General features: G+C 49.7%; 1 protein-coding gene across 3 annotated transcripts; it reads left to right on the top strand.

Annotated features, from left to right (window-relative positions):
• The first annotated feature begins 809 nt into the window (after positions 1 to 809).
• Positions 810 to 12,720, top strand: DNAL4 (dynein axonemal light chain 4). Of its 3 annotated transcripts, XM_077168857.1 has the most exons (5): positions 810 to 913; positions 8,243 to 8,452; positions 10,145 to 10,228; positions 11,618 to 11,716; positions 12,369 to 12,720. In XM_077168857.1, exons 2-5 carry the CDS (start codon positions 8,384 to 8,386, stop codon positions 12,414 to 12,416), a joined length of 300 nt encoding a protein of 99 aa, XP_077024972.1. In that variant the 5' UTR covers positions 810 to 913; positions 8,243 to 8,383; the 3' UTR covers positions 12,417 to 12,720. The 3 variants fall into 3 exon arrangements, with proteins under 3 accessions (XP_077024972.1, XP_077024970.1, XP_077024971.1); XM_077168855.1 differs by having other exon boundaries at positions 11,618 to 12,720; XM_077168856.1 differs by lacking the exon at positions 810 to 913 and adding an exon at positions 946 to 1,411 and having other exon boundaries at positions 11,618 to 12,720.
• The last annotated feature ends 2,685 nt before the right edge of the window (positions 12,721 to 15,405 follow it).

The following is a 15,405-nucleotide window of genomic DNA, read 5'->3' as shown; positions in this document are numbered from 1 at the left end:
TTTCGTCACAATAAAATAAGTGTTTAAATTACGGAGTACCTCACTGTCTCTATGATCCACCAATCCAATAATGGAATCTGCAGGTTCTCTCCTCTCTCCCCTTTTTTCTTCTCAACTGTACCAATATTTTCCTATTAATTCTCCCTTCCAAGGGGAAGAAAAGCGGAATGTGGATAACCCTACCTGGGTTGAGCTGGCTGCCGCCTCGGCTCCGGACCCCGCGGGAGCAGGTGAGGCCCCGGGGCGCAGTGGACAGCTGGGCAGGGAGGGCCGGGCCAGAGGGAGTTAGACTGTATGTCTCCTGTCACTAGGGATAGGCTGTAGTGGATAGAGCACCTGGGTTTCTTCTCCAGAGGCTTCACCACGATTCTTTCCTTTAACAAGTTTCAACTTCTCCGAGCCTTAGTTCAGAGAGCGATACAAACATCTTTACTTACAAGTATTGTGGTGAGAATTAAGTGAAATCTAATGGTAAAAGTCTACATAAATACTAGTTACTATTAGGCTTTTGAGATGCTAAGAAAATAACAGTTCGGTATCACGACACCAACAAACTGCACTGGTTATTTCAAATAAAAAAAGAAATTCCCACGGTACAACCACTTTTCAAAGTTCACTTCTCTAAAATAACTTCAGTAAGTGCAGCTTCCACAGGCACACTTAGGACAACTATAGGTGAAGCCCCTCCTCCCTAGCCCCTCCGCCCCGCCTTTTCCGTGCTACTCTCTGCGCTGTAGGGCGCTTCAGCCTTGATTGACATTCTTATTCACCAATAAGAAGTGAAATTTCCGTCAATTTCCGGTGAGTGGGCAGGACTTCCCTGCTGGTTGCTAAGACACTCTTGTTTCGCTCCTTGACAACCCTACCTGGGTTGAGCTAGCTGCCGCCTCGGTTCCGGCCCCCGCGGGAGCAGGTGAGGCCCCGGGGCGCGGTGGACAGCTGGGCAGGGAGGGCCGGGCCAGAGGGAGGGCGGGAGGCAAGGCGCAGCAAGCCGGGCCTTGCCCATTGTGGAGGCCCCTCCTCAGTCTCCTTTCTGCCGTGCCCCAGTCCCAACTCCCAACCCTCCTTCCGGGAACTGCGAGCTCGGTGGTGACACATTCGGAATTGCGACTCTCAGGCTGCCACCCACTCACCAGGGCCGGTCCAGCTTCTTGCCCTTGCATCCTCCCTGACACGACTCCCCCCGCCTTTCTCGGGGTGTCAGCAACAACAACAACGCCCCCTGCGACTCGAAGAGTTGGCGACGTCCTGAGACTGTTGGCTGGTCATTTCCCTCTTTGGGCCTCGGTTTCTTCATCTGTAAACGTGAAGTTGGGTTGCATGATTTCTAGCCTTCTCAACTCGGACATTCTAAGACGTTGTGATTCTCTGACCCAATTCTAGGCTTGCCGGGGTGTGTTCGCTGTGATAGGTAACGTGTAGTGAAAAGAGAATGGCAAACCTGAATTGCATTTCCAGTTGCAGAACCCTAGGCAATTTTCCTAACTTCCCTGGTATCTAGTCTGTCCGTATATAAACCACGTATCTCCTTTGGGATTTCTGAGGGTAATATGATTTGAGAAATAAAGGAGTGCAGTCCAGTGTAGGTGCTTGGTAGATTCAATATTTGTTGCTTTCCTTCGTCTCTTACTTATGTATTTTACCCATCTGGGAAATGTCACCAATCCCTTAGTGTCAGCATCATCTTTCCAGTTGACCCTCAAATCTGTATCTCCAGCATCTTTCTCTTGGTCTTTCTTGCTTAGGGACACTTTTGGGGGTGGAGGGTTGGGGGTAGAGAGTGGCATGTTGATGTGACAGTTGGACTAGATGGCTTCCCTTTTTGCCCCTATAATCCATGATTCTGTAATTTCCTACTACTTCCTAGTCACCTCCACTTGCCTGTACATGTGCTCAGTAGTTCTGAAATCAAGACGACCCTCTTCCCTATTTGCGCATTTGTTCTGTGTTGCTTCCCCCTCTCTGTCAGTGGCACCACCATTCTGTGGTGGCATCATCGCTCTGCCATTCCCATCTCACTCAGGCAGTTGCTAAAATCGGTAGATTCTACCTCTGTGAGGATCTTACATCCTCTGCATTCCCAAAACTGCCACCTCAGTTCAAGTCTTTAATGCCTGTCACTTAGACTGTTGCCATACTAACTGCTGCTCTTACCTCCGGTCTCTCCTTTCAACCTAACCCACTGGGATAGTTGCCCTAAAACACAACCACATCGCCAACCACCAGAAGTGCTCCAGAGAGTTTCCCAATCCCCGTTAAAGATATCCACACCTCTTAAGTCTGGGTTTTAGGGCCCTTTTACACTTCCAAACTCAAACCCAGCCTTTTTTTTTTCTCCATGCTTATTTCTCCCTTCTTCTCTGCAATGTTCTAGAAAAATTGGACTATTGGACTTCTCCAGAAAATGTGTTGAGTTTTCTGCCTTCGTACCATTGTGTCTGTTCACCTCTCTTCCTGGAAGGTCTTCCTCACCTCGTCCACCTGTCAGGATTCCCATTCACTTTTCAAGGTCTGATTTCATGCTGCCTCCATGAAGCTTTTCTTCCTGTTCTCTCATCCCTTCACCCTCTCCAGAATTCTTCCCTTCCGTCCATCTCTACATCTGTTTCATGGACTCACCACTTTCTGCCATGAACCATGGTTAGTTGTGTATGTGTGTGCATATGTGTGTGTGCATGTATGTGTTCTGGGCTCCCATATTAGACTGTAAGCTCCCTGAAGGCGGGAACTATCTCTTGCTTATAGTTGAGTAGTTGAAAAAGCGTACTGTTTGAAGTCATATGTACTAGGGTCAAATTCCAGCTCCTACCCTATTATCTGGTCATTTTCCTTTTCTCAGCCAGGGTGGTCTCAGCCATTAAAGTGTCTGTCAGACAGGGTTGTTGGGGAGAATAAATGAAATCCTATATGTAAAATAACCACTTGGATGTCTGAGCGAAGGCAATGTTGTTCAATAAATTTTACGGAATGGATTTAATAGGTCCTCTCCCTTCCCAGAAGGCAAATATAATTTAATTTAATTATAATTTAACTGTTTATTGGGCTTCTCCCAAGTGCCAGACACTAGACTTCATGTTAGGGGGCATCCAGAGGGAAACGGGTGCCATCCCTCAGTCTCAGGGACTGTCTGGACCCATAACTTAGATACCTGGTTAAGTCGTGATCAGTAAGATAACCAGTAATTAGTGACTGAGAGTGAGCTTTTTAAATAAACCAGTGCTAACTCAAGTTAGCAGTGATAATGAGACTCTCAGTCCTTACATTTAAAAGTGTTGTCTTGAGTGGGAAAGAAGGGGGTGGAAGGAGAAGTAGGCTACGCAAGCCACTACCTAGTGAGCAGCTGTTTTTCGTGTAGAACTAATAGCTGTGGTATTCTGACTTTTTGTTGTGCTTTGTGTCCTGACAAAAACGTTTTTGAAATTTCATCCAAATCCGTTACGTTCATGAGGGTGTACTATATGAGTCGATGTCATTTATCATGTGGTGTTATATGTAAGGAAAATGTTGAGAATTGCAAATCTATTCTGTTCAACAGAAATGAATAGTTATGGGTGATTTTCTCTCTCTCGCTCTTCCTCTGTCTCTCTCTCTCTGTAGTCTAAAGCACATAAAAAAATTTCACTGGCACTTAGTAAAGAAAAAATGACAAAAAAAAAGCCTTTTTGTGTATATATCAAAAAGAACTGTCTTTTCTTGAGAAGGGATATCCTTTGTTCTGCAGTTATCTCCTTCTTACTGTTAAAATGTCTTTTATAGTAGATGATGAGAGTTTTTAAAGCTCTTAGCAAAATTAAACATTGGCAACCCTGTGTTAGCTCTTCCCATTCTAAACTGGTCTGTGAAGTTTAAGTCTGGTCTTTGGCGTTGTTTCCTGACCTCACCACTAACATCTTGGCGGAACGCCTCAAAGTCCTTAGTTTCCTTTTTCTTCACCTTTCCAATTTTATGATCTCTTTGCCAGAAGGTGGAGGGTGGATGTGTCAGGAAAAGAAGAGGATGGCAGAGGTGTACCAGTGCATCTACTTGTTTAGGCTGGAAGCAGAAGGCATGCTGGGACAGATAGCCAACTGGTAGATGCTTAGTGCTAAAGTTATTTGTGTTAATGTCTTTTCTCCTACTTGCTTGTGGCAAGTGAGAAATAGCAGAAGGTAGAGTCAGACAGAAGAGATCTGAGCTCAGATTCAAGCTCCGTCATTGCTGGCTGTGCCACCTGCCACAAACCTCTCTGAGCCTCAGCTGCCTTGTTCAAGAACTGGGGGTGGGTCTTCCCTCACAAGGTTATTCTGATGATGAAATGAGGCAATGAATGTGAAAGCACAGTGTAAGCACACCACTGAACCCCTAGCCCTCAGCCCCTGGCCCCCCAGGCCAACTATGCTTTACTGAATTTCTTGTGATTCTTTCCTCCTTCATTACTAATACAGTGGCTTGCACATAGTGGGAACTTGATAAACATTGATTTGTTTGGCTGGATGTTCGGAGGCTGAATTGGTTGGTGCTGAATTGGTTGGTACATAAAGAAACATCCCAGTTCCCTTCCCACCACGCCATTAACTAGCTGGTGTTTACTGGCCACTCCCTTGGTGTTGGGAACTCTTCCCCGCCATTTGCCTGCATTGCCTTATTTCCTGCTTCCAACAACCTCGTGAGGTGGAATCTGTTCTTATTACCTATTTCAAGATGAGAAAACCGAGGCTTAGAGAGGTAAGCCCTTGTCGGAGACAGAACTGAGATGTGAGTTCACTAGACATGCATGTGGAACCTGCACCCAGACCCTTCTTGCTGTGCCCCGACTGTGTCTTCTGACCTCTTAGATGTGTGGTAGGTGGTAAAGGGTGATAAGCCATGGTCTCAGGGTCAAGAACATTCTAGGCATTGAGTTGCTGGTTCCTCTCATCTCCCCTCACCCCCTTAGGTTGGCAGAGACTTCTGGCCTTATTTCCCAGAATCTGTTCATTTCCCCCATCTCTCCCACACGCCGTCACCCTCAAGGATTCATCCCACATACTTCAAAGGATAAACAATAAATTTGGCCTAGGTCAGTGCCACAAAAAAACAAGCGAGGGACAAGGGACACTGGCTTTAACAAAACGCTGAGATAAAGAGCCCTTGCTCTCTGCCTCCTCTTGCCTAGGAGAAGCCTCACATCCACCGTGGGCAATACTGTGTAAGGCCTCAGAGGGGCCCTTGGGTGTAGAGGAGGAGAAAGAGCAGAGGAAGAGCTGGTGCAAGACTGCCACTGACCTTGTACCTAAGGATGGGCCAGATGTGATGGGTTTGAGCTCCAGAACCTGGCAGATTCACGTACCCTGTGTGGGCACAGGTATATTATTAAAAGACACTGTTTTAGACCTGACCCAACTTCTTCCTGGCCTGGAGCTTTTAGGCACACATTCATTTGCATGGAAGACTGATAAGGTTATTAAAACCTCTAGTTCTGCTATTTTGGGTAACACTCCTTCAGCAGGGTTTTCTCATCATGGCTGAATGGCTGTAGCTGTACTCTAATGATACAGCATCATGAAATATTCTTCCACCTTTCTGCGTTTGGAAACACATCATCTGTAACTGTTCTTTTTTATTCTGTCTCATCCCTTTTGAATTCCCAGAAGGCTGTGTAGTGATTAGGAAAAGCTCTTTGTAATCATCATTCTTAATACATGTGGTTGGATAATGTTGCTGGAGTCCTGACTAATAAGATGGTGGTAATAGAGGAGCAAAAATATTCTAATAGCACAGAAAGCTTCAAACTTTCAAACTGCTCGTGTTCATATACCTGGAGCTTAGTACAACTTTCCAAGAATGAGAAGATGGGGCTTAGTATCTCATTTTACAGAGTTGGAAACCAAGGCTCAGGGTCAATTTCTTGCCCAAAGTTACAAAGCAAAGTGAGCAGAAATAATTTCTGTTAGAGAACTGGTATTCGAACCTAAGTACCAGCTCACAGTCCTGCACCATTCTCTGTTCTTTCAAGGACTGCTCTCTGATAAGTGACCCGGTGGCTTTTCCCCCTTTATTCCTAGAGAACGGGCTCTGGTAATAACTCTGAAGTCTTGTGATGGTTCATTGGGTTCTTTATGTGGAAGCAGAGTTCAAGCAGCTGTCAGAGACCTGCTTGAACTCTCTTCCAGGCTCGCTGAATTCTCTTCCAGGCTCCCACTAGCTGGCATGTTTTTAAGCTCACCAAGGATGAGTTGAATTTGAAATATTTAGGAGAAAAATGCTTAAGCAACCATTCCATTTTAAGTTGTTCCCCCTTGAAAATGTTGGGAGGTAAACCATTAAGTTTTTACCCTTTGACCATCAGAATAACTGCCACCTTCTGTCCCACTTTGATTAATGAGGAGAAGGAGACAAGGAAGTGGCTGTTACTAAATCTGGGAGGACAGATGGAATTAGAGATGTGCCTTGATGTTAATGAGCAAAGACAAAGTGATTCACTGGATTTTGTGAAATAAGAAATACAAGCAGAAAGTACAGTGAGGTTTTACTTGGTAATTTACCAGTTTATATGTAGGGGCAAACAGAACCCACTAATCTCTAAATGGTTCAAATGCCCAGAATGTGAGAAGAACTGTCTGCCCACTGGGAAATCAGGAAGTATCATGTCCTGGGGTAGTGGGGTCAATACCAGGCCTCCAGCCTGGCTTGAGGGAGCCAGGCCTACAGAGTGGCTTCTGAAGTCTTTGGAAGCATCGGCAAATGGGATAAAACTGAGAGCACAGCCCAGAAAAGGTGCACAGAAAGCTCAACACATGGCCAAAGAAGGGTCAAGTTGGCATTAGGACGATAGGCAGCAAAAGGGAAGGTTGAGTGTGTACCTTACTGCTAGGATCACATGAGCCACACTGGTGGTCAGTTCCACCAGCATTTTGCATGTGCCTACTACATGTCAGTTCTGTGAGGAGCCTGTAGGGGGTGGTGGTCAGGAGGGGCTGAGTCAGAGACAGGGCCCAGGTGCAAACCCCCAGCCCTGGCACTTACTGGCACCTCCAGGCAGTCACTTGACTTCTGGGTGCCTCAGTTCGCTAGGACCTAACAAACTCTCAGGGTTGTGTCAGTAACCTGAACAAATGCAGGGAGAGCACTGAGAGCTGGGACTGCTCCCTTGGAAATCTAATAAACGCTGCCTATTAGAACTAAGGATGCTAGGCGTCTCTGTGGCTCAGGGCCACAGGGAAAGTGATTTATTTGGAAATTTGAGAAATACTGAAGTGACATTATTTTACAAACAGCATTTGTCCATTATGGATCCTTAAAAAGGGTTTAGCAACCGGATGATTTGTGTTCCTTTACATCCGGGTTTCATCTTCAGAGATTAAAAAGCCCTTTTGATTCTAGAATACAGTTATAGAACAGGATTTCCAGCAATTTCTAGTCATCCAAGATCCAGGCCCATCTCTTTAGGAAATGCCCCATCTGTTATTAGATAAATGGATTTTTTAAAAATCCTTCTATGTGTCTGTTTTCTGTCTTGCCAATCATAGCCTCATGCATTCTCTCATTCAGTTCACCTGTGGGCCCGAAGTAAGGCTCAGCATATTATTGAGTGCCTGCTCTGTGCTGGCACTGTGTGGTTGTTTTACCTGCATTGTCCCACCCTATCACAGCCCCTTTATCACTCATGGGAAATCTGAGGCCCAAGGCCACACTGCTGGTGAGTGGTGGAACCAGCATTAGTGCCCCGACCTTCCAGCTCCTGGGCCAGCCAGCCAGGACAGGTGATGTGAGGAGGGAGAGGACAGGAAAAGCGGGGGAACCTGGTGTGCGTAGGAGGGCCTACAGCCTTGCTGTTGCTTTTCTTCCGCAGACGAGGAACCTGCGGAGGAGGCACCCACTTACTGGTACACCCAGGATTGTTGCCCATGACTTCAGAATTTACTTTCCTAACCACATTTGCTGGGCAGTAAGGGCTGTGCATGGTGGGCAGGCAGAGAAGCTGTATTTGTTCCTTGCTGGCTGGGTGCTCCCTCCTTGGGCTGCTTCGGTACTGGCCCGCAGTCAGTATTTGTCTTGATAATGATGGCGTGGGCTTGCAGCAGCGTACCAGTGTGTTCTTAACCAGGCCCCAGCATCTCATGTTGACTCATCTCCCGTCTGCAGACTTGCTGGCCATTTGGAAAAGGATGCGGAGGAGTTAAGATGGGGAGGTGTCAAATCGTTACTGAGAGAGTTCTAATTTGTGATTTATGGTGTTAAAGCCAACTCTTTTTTTCCCCCTGGTTTTTCCTGTTTTCTGCAGCACCCCTTGGAGAAAGACATTTTCTGTTCCCACCAAGTTGGCAGGGTCTGCTTCCTGAATCTTCCGGGTGTGTCTTAATTGCCAGCCTCAGCACCTCTTGAGAGCCGTACTCTCTCCTCCAGTGGTCACAGTGGAAGGATCATGGGAGAAACAGAAGGGAAGAAAGATGAGGCTGATTATAAGCGACTGCAGACCTTCCCTTTGGTCAGGGTAAGCCCCACAGGGTGGGGAGGCAGGGCGGCCAGCAGGGCTCACGTGGCCTTGGAGAGAGGCAGCTGGTGCCCATCCTCTGCAGCACAGCAGTGGAAGGAAGTTAAGGGCTCTCCCAGCTCAGGCTAGAGACCTCCTAAATCAACTGATTCATTCATTCATTCATTCATTCATTCAACAAGTGTTTACTTAGCCACCTACTATAGGTTGGGCCCAGCTGTGGATATGAAGGTGAGCAAGACAAAGGCCTGACCTGCATGAAAGAAGTGTTTAAAGAGCAGCATTCCTGGGAACAAGCGCTAGAAAGAAAACTAAAGGAGGTATAAGGAGCTGGGGAGCAGGGGTTAGCTTCAGAGAGGTTTCTTTGACCCTAACCTCACTAAAGTTAGGGAGAAAAACTTATAAAGATCTAGGGGAAAATATTCCAAGCAGGGATACAGCAAGTGCACAGGGTGAGCTTAGCATTTTGAGGAACAGAAGGAAGGCCCTTGTGGCTGGAATGGAGTGATGAGAGGGGCTGGCAGGATGCAGGGGTCAGGGTGACAGCAGGACCAGACCTCACAGGCTCGCTTGCCATGGTGAGGAATGTGGCTTTGTGCTGAATTCAAAAGGGAGCCAGTGGAGGGTTTTAAGCAGAGAAGTGATGTGATCTGCTTTATGTTTTTAAAAGATCATCTGGGGCGGGCCACGGTGGCTCAGCAGGCAAGAATACTTGCCTACCATGCCAGAGGACCTGGGTTCGATTCCCGGTGCCTGCCCATGTTAAAAAAAAAAAAAGGATCATCTGCTCTTTTGAGGAGAATGGATTTTAGGGGACCACAGTGGCAGTGGGCAGCCCAGTGAGGACACTACCACAGAGGCCAGAGAGATGAGGGTACCTGGGTCCAGGTCATTGCCATGGAGGCAGCCAGACATGAGCTGATTCAGGACTTAGGGGATGCTGTATGTGAGAGAGTCAAGGATAATTCCTTGGGTTTGTCTTTTCCTGGACAACAGGAGAGAAAATGGCATGAATTAATTACCAAGAGAGGGAGGATGGAGGAAGAAGGTTTGTGGGTTGTTTTGCAGACATCTAAGTGAGGTTGTCAAGTAGGCAGTTGGCCACATGAATTGAAGACCAAAGAAGAAGTTAGTGCTGGAAATAAAAATGTGGGAATCCTCCCTACGCAGAGGATATAGAATCCAGGGAACAGGTTGGCATCACCTCAGGAGAGCATGCTGGAAAAGAGGGGAGGGTGGAGGCAGAACCAGGGCTGTCTGGTAGTTGGGAGGATTTGGGGGATATAGCAAGGTAGATGGGAGACCAGCAGCCGGGGAAACAGGAACCATCAAGAGTAGCCACACTGCCTTGTGAGATTCCCTCATGCTCTAAGTCTGTTTGCAAACCATCTCCATGGCCGGCATTCTCTTCAAGCCTGGGCTGGCCTTCTCACCCAGGTCTGTTAGCTGGAACATGGCACTGATGAAGCCAGTGGCCAGAGAGTAGCTGTGGCTCAGCCTAGTTTTACTCCCCTCTTCCCCAACTATGGCCCCTTAGTCAGGAGATGGGTCCCCTCTCTGAATAAAGGGCAGCAGGCGGTGCTCAGGGAAACTACCCAGTGTCCATGCCTTAAGCTTGGGCAGAGAGGCCAGCCAGGAAGGCCAGTCACAGGCTAAGCCTCTCTCTGTTTGTCACCCCTGCCCTGTCTCTAGCACTCGGACATGCCAGAGGAGATGCGAGTGGAGACCATGGAGCTTTGTGTCACAGCCTGTGAGAAATTCTCCAACAACAACGAGGTATTGCCACCAGTGCAGGCAGCCCCTCCTGCCTTTGGTGACCCCTGTGGGTGAATGGAGTCTCCAGAGAGTCCTGAGAAGACTAGGTTAGGGCCTGTTTGGAAACATTCAGCATCTGGGGAAAGGCCAGTAAGGAAGAGGCTGGCATGCCTCTGAGGAGTGATGGTCACGCCCTGGCTAAGAAGGGTCTCTGTGACGGCCCTACTTGTGTACCCATCTGAGGTGGGTTGCTTGGCTCCATCCCAGCGGTGAACAGAGGCCCGCCCAGGCATTCATTCATGTATCCATTCATCCATTCAGAAAAGATCTGTTAAAAACACCAGCTCTGAGTCAGGCACTGTTCTAGGTCCTGGGGAGATGCTGATAGGTATTAACATGAGAATGTCATCCTGGTGGTAAGTGAGAAGGAAAACAGTGTCCTGTCAGCGAGAAGGAAATCAGTGTCATATCAGCCATGGGGAAGCAAACCCTGGTCTATGAGAGCCCAGACTCTGGGCCTGCCAGACCGAAGTTCAAGTCCTGTCTCCAACCCTGCCTGGCTGTGCAACCTTGGACAGACTGTTTCATCTCTAGGTCCCAGTTTCCAAGTCTATAAAAGGAGGGCAGGGCTTTGTTTTCCCCAGGCAAGTCATGAGGGTTTATTTACTGAGGTGCTGCAGGCAGGGTGCTAGTCGTGGTGCCTGGCTCTGGTTGAGCCCCTGTTGGTGGCAGGCGCTGCCAGTACATAGCAAGTGCCTGGGTAGAGCCTTCACCTACCAGAGGCTGCTCCCTCTGCCCCACTCCATACCTCTTTCTTCACCGGGGCTGGGGAACTTCTTGAGAGATTAGCATGGGAAAAAGCTGACTGCTGCCATACTGAGCAAAGCAGTCACCCTTCTCTCCCTGAAGCTCACTGAACCCATCAGGCAGAGCAGGAAAAGCCTTTTCTCCTCCTTGAAGATGAACCTGACACCCTCAGTGATGACAATAATCCCTTACAGTCTGCAGAGTGCTCTCACAGCTCTTGCTTCATGTAGTCCTGAGAGCAGCTCCAGTTTACAGAGGAAGGATTGGTCCTGCCACAGAAACTGCCAGCAAGCGGCAGAGCCAAAGCTCAGGCCTGGAGCTCTCTCCTGTTCTAGTGCTCACTTTACTGCCTTCGCCGGTTTCTTTGTGACTGGTGAGGTAATATCTAGTTTTCTGTCCTTGTGTAGCAGCCCCTCGTAGGCAGCAGCCCATGTGGAAACCCTTCCTGAAGGCTCCATGTGCAAGAAAACAGCAGTAATAGGACAGCAGCCTTTCTTTTGCCAAGACCTCAGAGCCAGACTTTTGCTTCCCAGAGAGGGAGCTGACTCATGCCCACACTCTCCCTCAAACTAGCCTCTCTGATGAGCATCCTCTCATTTCCAGAGCGCTGCCAAGATGATCAAAGAGACAATGGACAAGAAGTTTGGCTCCTCCTGGCACGTGGTGATTGGTGAAGGCTTTGGGTTTGAAATCACACATGAGGTGAAGAACCTCCTCTACCTCTACTTCGGGGGGACCCTGGCTGTGTGTGTCTGGAAGTGCTCCTGACCCCGTCCCCTACTCCTGCACCCCATCCCCTGCAGGGCCTTTTTCTGCCTCTCATCAGGGATGGGGAGCAGACTCAGGCAGGTCCTGGTTTTTGAAGGAGAGTTTGGGGTCGTTCTTTAGTCCTTGTATACCAGTTTCCTAAGCCACACCTCGTGCGTGAATCTATCAACATCTCTGTTCCCAGGCGCGCAGCCATCTCACTCTGAGCCCCAGGCTGTTAGCGGGGGCAGCAGGCAGCTGTCTCTGTGTCGAGGGGTGGTGGATGCAACAGGGTAAAGGAAAATGGAGGAGAGGCAGTGTGCCAGTCCCAGCTTTCGGGTGCCCACAACCCTCCTCCATCCCCAACATAGCTGTGAGGTATCTGCAGTCCTTGTCTTTAGTGGCCATATGAAAATGGCCCCAAGAAGGAGCCTCTCCTTTCAAGAGATACTGACAGCTTCTCTCCTTGTCCTCTGGGGAACCCAGCTTCCCCTCACTTGACCCCAACCAACCACTGCATCTCATTGGACCAGCAGCTCACCAGCCCCCAGCTTTGGCATGAGGGACCAAGCAGCCTTTCCACCTCTGTCCGCCCCTCCTTCCCCAGGCACCAGGCCCCTCGAACCCTTTGCACTGCCGTTCCCCGTGCAGTTGACACCCTGTGGCTGAGGGTTGGGGACTGCTGTTGAGCAGGTTCTCAAGGTGTCACTGAGGCTCCGGTGAGACGCCAGGGCCAGGAGTGTCCTCACCCACAAGACCCGTTTCGGCAGGGAAACCTGGTCTGCCAGTGACTTCTCATCAGGGACCGCATGCTGATTTGTACTTATCTCTGCTGGGTTTTCTATATTCTTTTTGAGTGTGGGGAGAAGGGATTTAGTAGAAGGGTGAATCATATTTTACACAGTGGTCTTATTTATATAAATGTCTTGGTTTTTACAATTAAAATGACCAAAATCTGACCTCGGTATACAGCCTCTTGAAGTTTGAAGATGTGATCAGTGTTCTTGGGCTGTGGCTTGCCCCTAGGAACTCCAGAATGTTTCTGGCTAAACAGCTTGGCTGCCAGAAGCCCTGTGCTCTAGGCCCACCTTTCACTTTATCTCATCGTGGTCGGGTTGAGTGAAGCCAGACGGGTGCATGTGGGCACTGCCCTAGATGCCCTTGGTGGCCAGACTGCACTGCTGGAGAGACATTCCAGGCCCCACTCCAGGAGCAGGGTACCAAGATGACAAAACTACACATCCTGCCCTGGAGCTTACTGGCTGTGGTGGAAAAAACACTCAAAACCAGTCATTTCAACCTGATGTCAGAAGTGACCTCATGAAAGGCCTGGCAGGGCATTCTGGGGAGAGAAGGGAGGGCCTCCTGACCCAGCCTAGGCAGTGATGGTGGGCCTCTGGCTGGGATTGAACCTAAAAGCAGACTCTTGAAGAAAAAGTGGAATTTTATTCCTGGAAGAGTGTTCCAAGCCAAGGGAAGGGTCAGAATAGAAGTATCCAGCTTGGGGGTGAGGGTTCCACATGGCTGGACTGGGAAGCCTCTTCAGTTCAGTAGCTGGCTCCAGAATGGGTCTCAGGCCTGAAAGGGGCTGCTTTGGACAGAACTGGGCTGCTCAGCCTTCTCCTCAGCCTACTCCCTTGCACTGGTGGGGCCCTCCTGGGATGGTTCACTGAGAACACTCAGGCCAGGAGCCCCAGGTGCCCAACTATGTCCTTCTGTGCCCCAAGCTGAGAACTCAGAAGTGACCATATCAGTCCACAAATCTGCTGAGTGTGACAGAGAAGGGAGAGGAGCAGGTCTGCTCATTGGTGAACTTAACTGAGCTGCACCCTGTACTGGGCCCTGAGCTGGGTGCTATGGGGAAAGCAGAAGAACAAATGGTCATGGCTACTTCCTAAGGCTGCCCATCTAGGTGTGGAAGGGGCTTGCAGGCTTGCCCTGCAGAATGGGTCCAGGCCCTCTGGGACTTCACTGCTGGGATGGCTTCTTGACCTCAGGTTGTGCAGATGGGAATGAAAGGAGGGGGGTGGGTGGTGCAGGAGGAGGAGAGGAGGTGCTGAGGCTTGGAGCTGCTTGGAATAGCTCTGGCTTATTAACTGCCTGCTTTGCATCTGTTCTCTCCTTTCATCTGCCTCACGTGGGTGCCACTCCGTGGCGGTGGGGAGAGGCGGTTATGAGGTGGGTGCGGACATCTGCAGATCTGGGTTCAGGTCCAGCCCTGCCTTCCCTACCTTCTTGTGCCTCAGTTGTCTGGGCTGTAGAATGGGGATAAAAGTAGCCCCAGCATTAAAAGTTTGTTTGCATCCTAAAGACTGGAACACTTCACATTAACACCTGAGGGCACTTGCCCATGTTACTCCCCTACCCACTGTAGGGGATGCTGACACCTCACGCCCTTGGGTAGATGAGAAGTCAGCGAGATGGGGATGGCCAAGTGCCTGGCACTCGCAGGCACAGAGCCTAGAAGTGCTGTGGGTCAAGAACCACCCACCTGCTGATGTCTGCTGATCCGGCTTCCCTTCCTGGAAATACTACATTAACAGCCTCCCCTCCTGCACCCAGAGGGTGACCCTCCCAGAATGAGGCAGGCCTGTTTCCTGGGGGTCTTGGCCTCAGTGCTGCTTGCTTCCCTCTGCACCCCGAAGTCCCCACCATCGACAGGGTCTGCACTGCTCATGGATGGTGACAGCAACAGGCTGAAGAGAGGCAGGACGTAAACGTAAAGAAATTCCCACCTTTCTGGCAGTGGCTCACAGTGTGTCGAGGGAGACAGACCTGGAACAGAAGTAACCCAGAAGCGTCTAAGTGATTGACTAGAAGAGAGAAGAAAGGTGGGGTTCAGAGGATCTGAACTGCCTGGGGGACTTGGGATGGTTTCTCAGCAGGGACAGGTGGCATTGACCTCGGCCTTGGCATGTCCCAGGGAGGTGGGTGCAAGGAGAAGCCACCTTAGGTTGAAGAACCAACTTTAAGTGTAGAAACATGACGACCCGAGAGTGACCAGGAAGGCAGAGGAGCTCCAGGAAGAAGGTGTAGTTTTAAGGATTGGGGCCAAGGTGAAGGTGCTTGTCTGGGGTAAGAGGGAAGAAGCTGCCCTCTGTGGAGTGTCCCCCACTGGGCTGACTCTGGGCTCTGTCCCTCATGGCCCTGGGCTTATTTAGTCCTCAACAGTCCTCTCAGGTAGCCATCACTGTCTCTGTTTACAAGTGAAGAAACTGAGGCTCTGCAGTTGGAACTAACTTGCCCAGGGTCCAGCTAGGAAGCAACCCCAGCCAGGACTCAAACCCTGGCCTCCAAAGTTGTGCTGTTTTTGGCACAAGCTGTGTATGGCAGGCCTTTTGCCTATCCTCTGCCCTGCAGAGAGCTGGTTGCCATGGCCTGCTGGGCCTCAACCCCCTGCCACCTCACCCTCAACATGCTGAGACCACAGCTGTGCCAGTTGTACACTTAGTGGGGGGGCAAACAGAGCCTCTCCACTCCAACTCGGTCCTCTCTGCCGGGCCCAGCCAGAGTCAGGGTGGCTGAAATTGGCAACCTTGTCTGAACACGAAAGGAAGAGCAAGTCACAGGCTTCCACTGCCAGGGCCTGCCCTGCAGCTTGTGAGAGCAGTGAGTGCCTGTCCAGGTCTGAGAGAAGGAAACAC

The sequence above is a fragment of the Tamandua tetradactyla genome, chromosome 7 (genome assembly GCF_023851605.1).
Source record: "Tamandua tetradactyla isolate mTamTet1 chromosome 7, mTamTet1.pri, whole genome shotgun sequence".
Taxonomy (NCBI): Eukaryota; Metazoa; Chordata; class Mammalia; order Pilosa; family Myrmecophagidae; genus Tamandua; species Tamandua tetradactyla.
Note: the sequence above shows the minus strand (reverse complement) of the source record. Positions and strands in the feature narration are given on the sequence as shown.